At 37.6% G+C, this 8876-nt stretch overlaps 1 protein-coding gene across 1 annotated transcript; it reads left to right on the forward strand.

Annotated features, from left to right (window-relative positions):
- Nucleotides 1-5160: 5160 nt before the first annotated feature.
- Nucleotides 5161-6719, forward strand: LOC104442611 (senescence-specific cysteine protease SAG12). The gene is made up of 2 exons (XM_010056017.3): nt 5161-5670; nt 5870-6719. Exons 1-2 carry the CDS (start codon nt 5226-5228, stop codon nt 6460-6462), a joined length of 1038 nt encoding a protein of 345 aa, XP_010054319.2. The 5' UTR covers nt 5161-5225; the 3' UTR covers nt 6463-6719.
- Nucleotides 6720-8876: the final 2157 nt, after the last annotated feature.

The raw sequence follows: 8876 nt of genomic DNA on the forward strand, positions 1-8876 counted from the left end.
GGGTCGATACAATTTTTTTATTTAATTTTGTCCATGAACTTGACCGAATTAATTCAATTGGCAAAACGTGAAAGGCTTAGGACTCAATTGGCATAATTAGAAATTAAGACTATATTCACAAAAATGCAATAAATTTATGACTTTTGAACAATTTTCCCCATATACTTTTCCAACGTGGACTGCTCTATTAGCATTTATTGGCCCTAAATAACGATCTAGACCACCATCTCATTTTCCCCAATTAGGAAATTTTTTTTGTCCTTTATATATATATATTTGACATGAAAGCCATATGTAAGTCACGTACTTGCCAGCCTAGCGAATCTACATTAAGTTAACGAAACTATGTCCACATCAACTAAGTGTTAGGATTGTGTTAGGATTTTCGATGGAAAAATTACTTTGCTTGGAATTATAAAAGTTCAACGAATTTATTAAACAAAAAAGGTTCATAGATCACATTAAAAATTGAAAAAAATGTTCAGTATCATTATTCATACTTTTTTTGCACAAACAAAATCTGGCAACTTAAAGTTTTGAACTAAATTTCCAAACTAGGGGAGTAAGTGTGTAATTGAGTTGAGTCAACAACCAATTCGATGATTGAGTCTGACTCAAATCAAATGGTTAAAGGTAGATAATTGATTTACATAAGTTTTCAATAAGCTTCACCTTGACTCAATTAGATAATGTTTCTCTCTCAAAACTCACAATAAAATCCAAACTCAAGCTGGAATCATTAAAATACGCTATAATTGAAAACTAGTACTATATTTATTTAGTTCATATTTATTAATGAATTTTTATTATTAAAATACATAAAGATTGAATCACTCGATTAGGCTCGCGAGCTATATTTTTAAGCTTGAACTAGACTCGATTAATTAGTATTTGAGCTACTTTAACTAAAAAAGAATCAAGCCGAGCTTGAGTAATCAGCAAGTCGAACTCGAATAGCACGTGAGCTTGACTGAGTTGCATGCTTATCGTCAAACATGGGAATCTAGAAGTTCTTCTCAAACCAAAAGACACGTTGATATGGCTAAGTCAAGCAAAGTAGGAACTCAGCCAATGGCCGTATAAAGTTGATATTGGTCATAGAATATGATTTCAGCGTTGAAGTCTAGTTTTCTTGTTGCGCACCACTAGCCAATCTCAGTATTTATGACTATTTACGTGGCAGCAATTCATTGGCAGAGAATCACACCTTCAAGATTAATAATATTTCATTAGCAAATGCCGACCAAAGCTATTTGTTTCACTGAAGAAAGCCAGTTCTTTCCCATAGGAATATGAATCACAATAACTTACACATGATTGGAAGGCAAAAATAGATGCAAGTACATATCTACTAACAGCACGCTAATATAGTTTATGAAAGGTCGAAAATGTTGATATATATATATGTGGAGGCAAAAACATAGGTGTAGGCCTAAGTTGCTAACCATTGACAAAAAGTAATCAACCATCGATATGCTTTTGGCTAGAATTTAAGACCACCACAAAATCAACAAATTGCTTAGAACCATAAATCTTTGCACTACATAACAATGTTTGATGGTAGCATTTCGATTAATCACCCATCAGTCATTGCGAACCAGAGTCACTTCAATCACATCCGTGGTATTCATAAATTTTTTCCTAAGACCCGCGCACTTGCACCTTAGAATTTTTTGTCTCACATGTGAATCTCCTATATTTGGCCCCCTCCCCCTGAATGCAAGTATCCTTCTACAACAATATAAACTCTACTCCATTCTGCACCTTGACTTTGCCAAGTTTGGCAAGAGACAAAACTCTGCCCTTCTAACTTCCCATTAATCGCTTTGGCCCAACCAAACTTAACGAAAGTGCATTATTTGTCACATCGATAGATGAGTCATATGCGACATTCTTGCTTTAAAATATTCACCAGCTACCCATCTATACATATTTGACCTATTCAAGCTAATCAACCATTGATTTTGATACCACTTATTGAGAATTAACAACAAAAATTGGAAGTCCTCGACAAAGGGGATCCCCAGGGGAGAACCCAAGCTTGAGCCTGACCTTCACTGAAAAATTTAAGATAATTCCTTTATGAACCCAAGCTTGAGCCTAACCTTCACTGAAAAATTTAACATCCTCACATGTGCACCTCAATTTGGAGTTTTATGATGCTCCTAGATTATAGGGCAAATACCAACAAAAAACCCTAAACCATATCCATTGTGACACAAATACCCCTTTCTCTTTTTTTTTTTTTCATCATGTTGCCTAAAACCATAAACTTGTTCACTGAGATACAAATGCCCCTAACTTTTTTTGTATTGTGAAGAATTGCAAACTTATACACCTTTGTCAATATATATCCCCTATTTCAATTACATCCAAGTTATATTTGTTATATTGGAGGCGCGGACACCTGAAGTGCGATAACTTAGTATAGTGGGACACTTAAGTATTAAAAGTTTGGAAAAGTATACTTAAGTGTCAAAATCGGAGAAAAATTGATTAGTTAAGTGCAAACAGTAAGAAAATCCGGCCAAAATGCTGACGTGGAGTTTTTTTTTTTGACAAGACAAGTGCAAAATAACATTATTTTGCATGCTGATGTGGCTAGATAAGTCAAAAACAATATCGTTTTGCATATTGATGTGGTTTGATAAGCCAAAAAAGGTGTTGTTTTGCCTTGAATTTGTATTTTAATATAAATATTAATTAAACTAAAGTTAAAACTAAATTATTAAAAAAAAAAAAAAAAAGGAAGAAGAAGCCCTTGCACAACACCTTCTGCAACTTTTTTTTTAAGTTTTTAATTTAATTTAATTAATATTTATATTAAAATTCAAATAAGAGGCAAAACGGCGTTGTTTTTGTTATTCTCTACTGACTCAATTCTCTCGTGAGCCATGCAGGCTAGTTATATTTCTAAAAAAATGCCACATAGGATTTCTGACACCTTTCATTAGAGTTAGCACTTAAATGTCTCAGTTTTCAAAGAAAGTGGCACTTATGTGTATCTTTCTAATTTCTGGTGCTTAAATGGCCCCCGGTGCCAAGTTTTGTGACTTGCACTATACTTTTGTTATCATACTTATATAAGTTCGGATTTTTTTTTATGACACAAGAAAAAAGTTTAGAGTATTTATGTGACCATAAGCAAGTATAAAGCTTTTAGTTATACAAAAAAAAAAAAAAAAGTTGAGGGTAGTTGTGTTACAGTGGCCATAATTTGGTTTTTTTTTTTTTCCGGTTATATTAACCCTAGATTATAAGTAATTCAACTAGCATTTTTTTTTCCCAAAAATGATAGTAAAATAATGTTAATAAATGATCTTGCCCCGCAAAAGATATCAAGGATGATTATGTTGTCCTGACTAGCAACATAAGTAATTCTCAGTCATTCATGATCGGATGACATTAAGAAAAAGTAGAGCATACATTAGTGTTGTTGATCAATTAGATTGTGCAATTCACCGTAATAGCGAGATTAATATAGAAATGAAATAACAAGACTAAGGTGGTTCGATTTGAATTACCAAGACCTATGTTCGTGGAGAGAGTGAGAGTGGTAAATCTACCTTGAATAAGGACGTTACACGTTTGAAATAAAGCCTCGCTTAGCGTCAGGTGCTGAGCTTTCGTTGATGTCATTAGGTCCCCATGACTTTTATTTTTAGCTGGAAGCCTGGTATTTCCTTAAATTTTAGATTTCCAGTGTTAAGCGGAAGAGTGATCTGCTTATGTTTGACACAATCTTTTACAATGATTTCATGTAAACTCGCAAAAAGAACCGGAGGAACACTCTTAAGAGGTTCTAATGTGTAATCATATAAAAATTGATTTAAACCAGACTTTAGAAAACGTTCCGATTGAAAATGCGATGCGATCTAGGAGCTTGCTCGAGAGGCCGGGGACTCCAATTTATACATTGGATGGCTTCTGGGCATTTCCCTTCAGACACAACACCAAACTCCTTCTATGTACTCTACATTACTTCTCCGACCTTTGATCCTCATGTAATTTATTGAGATACTTTGATGAGACCAAAGTTTACCTATTTTAAGTTGGGTTTTCTCACCATAAAAACAAATGCTATGAGGATAAAAAGGGGTAACGACATGAGTAATTACTAAACTTTTTTTCCAATATTTAATGGGGTCGCTATACTTTTTATTTGTTCAATTTTATCCATAACCTCTTAAAAATTCACTACATGTAGTCCTTCCATAAACTATATCCACATATCATATGTACCCTTTTGACGTGGACTGCACTATTAGCATTTATTGGCCCCAAATAACGATCTAGACTACTATCTTGTTTTCCCTGGCAAGCAAATCTTTTTGTTCATTTCTTCTCGGTGTGAATTATAACCCTTTTGTTTTAGATATCAATTTCTATTCTAAGCATAGATTATTTTATTTATACTTCCCAGATGAGTTTCTAAGCAAAAGAATCAAGTAGCATTTGAGTAATCTAAGTCAAACTTGAATAGCTCAAGAGCTTGAGTGAGTTACATTCTTATTTCCAAACATAGGAATCTAGAAGCACTTCCCAAACCTAGAAAACACGTTGATATAGTTAAGCAAAATGGGAACTCAGCCAATGGTCGTCCAAAGTTGATATTGGTCATAAAATACTATTTCAGTGTAGAAGTTCAGTTTCCTTGAAGCGCACCACCAGCCAATCTCAGTTATTTATGACTATTTACGTGGCACCAATTCATTGGCAAAGAATCACACCTTCAAGATCAACAATATTTTATTAGCAGATGCTGACCCAAGCTAGTTGTTTTACTGTAGAAAACTAGTAATAACTTGCCCATGATTGGAAGGCAAACATAGATGCAAATGCACATCCACGTATAACAACGCACAAGCCTCTTAGAACCATAAATTTTTGCACTACATGACAATGTTGAATGGTAGCATTTTTATTAATCACCCATCAGTCAATGACAACCAGAGTCACTTCAATTGCACCCTTGCAATTCATGATGAGGGTGCAATAGCAAGCTTAATTTTTGGGGGTCTAAGTCGCAACAGCTATCCAGGCACAAAGGAGGAGGAGAGGGTCCACTGAAGCATTATCGAGAGAGAGTGGGAGTGACGACAGTTGAGCAGCATTTTGTCTATAAAAACCCAACACACCCATTTGGAGTTCGTCGTGCACAAACTGAAAGTTACAACTCACCAAGTCACTCCAATTGTGTCCTAGACAGTACCCAGAGCACGACTATGGCCAAACAAAACCAATTCTCATTCCTCACATCAGCTGCTCTTTTGGTCATTATAGTTTCTGTTTCGGAAACTCTTTGTCGCCCTCTTGAAGAGGAACACTTGTTAAAGCAACATGAGGAGTGGATGGCCATCCACGGGCGTGTCTACAAGGATGCGGTCGAAAAGGCAAAACGGTATGAGATATTTAAAGAGAACGTTAAGCGCATCAACGCCTTTAATAATGGTAAGGACGTGGGGTATAAAATGGCTGTGAATAAGTTCGCAGACCTAACCAATGAGGAGTTCCGCGCTTCCTACACCGGCTACAAGAGGAGGTCCACAAGGGTCCTGTCCTCTGGCGAAAAAAAACCGTTCAAGTATGCCAACTTCACCGCCATTCCAGCTGCCTTAGACTGGCGAACCAAGAAGGCCGTGACACCTGTTAAGGATCAAGGCGGCTGTGGTGAGTGGAATATCAAAACTTGTCCTGCGAAAATGTCAAAATTCTCATGTCGTACTCAAGCTGTTGAAAAGAGGCAACAATTATGCATATAGCAGCTAACAATATTATCTGTAATTCACTGTTATATTCCTTTTACGCCCATCATACTACATGTGTACATATGTCTCTTTGTAATTCATTTTACTATCTCCTTTTGCAGGAAGTTGTTGGGCATTCTCGGCTGTGGCAGCTATGGAAGGGATTACCATGATCAAGAAGGGGAAGTTGGTGCCACTCTCGGTGCAAGAACTCGTGGATTGTGATGATAACGATGAAGGTTGCGGGGGCGGGCTCATGGACAGTGCCTTCAAGTTCATTGTAAGCAATGGTGGCCTCACGACTGAGGCGAACTATCCTTACCAGGGAGATGACGGGACCTGCAATACGGCCAAGACGGCAAACCCCGCAGCCTCAATAACTGGGTATCAGGATGTGCCGGCCAACAACGAGAAGGCCCTCTTGCAGGCCGTGGCAAACCAGCCAGTCTCGGTGGCAATTGAGGGGGGCGGGTTTGATTTCCAATTCTACTCAAGCGGCGTGTTCACAGGCTCATGTGGGACCGACATCGACCACGCGGTCACGGCAGTCGGGTATGGGAAGACCTCTGGCTCTGGCGGGACCAAGTATTGGCTGATGAAGAATTCGTGGGGCACCGGGTGGGGAGAGAAAGGGTACATGAGGATCCAGAAGGATGTGAGCTCTAAGGCTGGTCTCTGTGGTCTTGCCACGGAAGCTTCTTATCCAGCTGCATGAAGAAATAAGAAGATGAAAAAATAAATTATGAGTCCATATATGTGATAGTGGTTCTTGGGCTCTCTATATGTATGAAATGTAGTCTAGCGTCTCTGTAAAAGAAGCAAGTTTTAAGTGACAGTACGTCACTAGGGTTGGTGTGTCCTACAACAGAAACTAAATGTTGTAAGCAAAATTAGGAGCCTACTAACTAAACTTGGTTCTAAGTGTTCAAATAAATGTGTGGGACAAGATAAAAGAACAGTCCCGTGAATGAATGGAACAGTTTCGTCAGCGTAATTTTATAGTACTGAATTGTCCCAACAATAGGAATTTAGTTATTTCGAGCAATTTTGTCAGCGTCAGCCATTCTGTCTTATGAGAGGCGTGGCCAGCACTAGCAAGGACAATTATTTGTAATTTTATTTTTTTCTACTTTTCTATCCTTTTTTTTTCTCGGAGAGCAACCACATGTGAGGGCTAGTAAGCATGGCCGGTGAGAGCCGTCACCTTGCCCAAATTTGATTTGACTGAACTCGAATTACAATTATCCTCATGAATTTGAAGGTTTTCCAATTAATTGAAAGTCTGATCCAAATTGATTTGCATATTTATTGGGTGAAGCTTAAAACCGCTTAATCTGGATCGGGATTGAATTACACCTAGCTCTTATCCATGGTCAATATTCAGCTCGAAGCATGGGGATCTTCTTTCTTCGGACCAGACGTGTGCACCCCCTTGAGATTCATCAGCACTGCCTCTGTGTTTTTATCCTAATGTGAACACCATCCACCTATCATCCTCCTCACTAGATATTCATTCTTATCGTCAAGCAATAATATCTATGGCTCCTTCTTATGTTTTCACGCACCATCTACATTAAGTTTCAACCCTCGATGTCCTTTCCCCCATAATCAGCTTCTAAACTTATCTTTACTCTGTTCTCCTCTTTAAACTTGTTTGAAAATTCCATAAACTCCTGTAAAATCAACTTAATTGCTTGTGAAGAATTTGGAATAGCTTGATTGTGTAATATGCTATTCCTATACCACTAAATTCTAGTGCTTATAAGGTGAAGAGCTTGCAATCTAAGCCCATTCTTTGTGCAATTCACCCTTGGTCAAGGAACTGGTTTATCATCTCCTCTTGCGTTGTGAAGTTCCAAGCAGATGGTGACACCCCATTGAACATTGTTTCCATAAAATCTGAATCAAGGGGCATAGGCCCAATTTGGTTTGGTTTTGGGGGAATGTTTTTGGGAAAATACAAATATCTTTGAGCTATAGAGGTTCTCTAAAATGCAAATAGTGTTTGGTAAATTGTAATTTTAAAGTGTATTGATAATTAACTTTGGCTTAAATGTTAATTGGTAAAAATTGCATTTGTAAAGGACTTATTACTAAATAAAAAAATATTTTTTTTTTTTCGGAGTTTAGCCACCGACAACCAAATCTGGCTGCTGAACGGCTAGGTCTAGCCACCAAATCGCCTCACCTAAGGTCACCCACCTCAAGCAAGGCTGCCTAAGGTCGCACAATTCAAGCCAATAGTCACCTAGGTCACGCAACCCAGGTGTCGCTTGAGGTCCAACAGTGTTCATTGGGGTTAGGCAACCCTCAGGTGGTGGTTGTTGGTTTGCACGACCCCTTAATCAGTGGTCGTCGGCCTCCAATTGGCTTTTTTGTGCGATGGTTCGAAGAAGATGCATAGTAACCAAGGGCCAAAACTTGCATTCCGAGAATGCAATTTCCCAAAGAACCTCTTAATGTGCTTTGAGCTAAAGGTCTTTAGAGCTCTTTGGAGATACAATTGTATTTTCTCAAAGTTGAGCAAAAGCACAAGCTAAATGCAAATGCATTTGGCTAAGGGACTTTAGAGTCCTGAAGCCTATTGTAAATATTGAACCAAACGGGCCATATTCTATAACTAGATGGATTGAAGTTTCTTTTTGAATTTCCGCGTAAATGATTTGGGACTTGTGGGATCCAAAGGTAATTATCAAACCCAATTGATTGTCCCCCACTTGATAAAGATTTCCAATTTGAGTATTTCTCTAGGGTTCATGATTGCCTTCCACAATTGAGATGCTGATGCCTTAACCTCGTGATTTCAAAAACTGTATCTCCGGAAATATTTTCCCTCACTTGCCTCTATCTTATATCAGTCCCTAACTGAGTTTGAGGATGGAAATATTGTTGAAATCATTGGTTTGTCTAAAACCTAATTCGCCGCTTTTCTTATTGCTTCATAAAAAAACCCCAACATTTAGGTTTGAAAAGCCTCTATGTTGTTTTTTATGCTACCATGATCATCATCCTCATCACTTAATTTCCATTATCACTATCATCGTTAGTGTTAGATTATTTTACATGGTCTAAGCTCTCAAAAGTTTACTTATCTCTGGTAGAATAACAAGAGAATTGATCAGGAGTATA

This window comes from Eucalyptus grandis, chromosome 4 (genome assembly GCF_016545825.1).
Source record: "Eucalyptus grandis isolate ANBG69807.140 chromosome 4, ASM1654582v1, whole genome shotgun sequence".
Classification (NCBI taxonomy): domain Eukaryota; kingdom Viridiplantae; phylum Streptophyta; class Magnoliopsida; order Myrtales; family Myrtaceae; genus Eucalyptus; species Eucalyptus grandis.

Coding starts and splice junctions, on each gene's coding strand:
- LOC104442611 (XM_010056017.3), top strand. CDS start 5,226: ATGGCCAAACAAAACCAATTCTCATTCCTCACATCAGCTGCTCTTTTG. Junction 5,671..5,869: donor TAAGGATCAAGGCGGCTGTG/GTGAGTGGAATA, acceptor CTCCTTTTGCAG/GAAGTTGTTGGGCATTCTCG.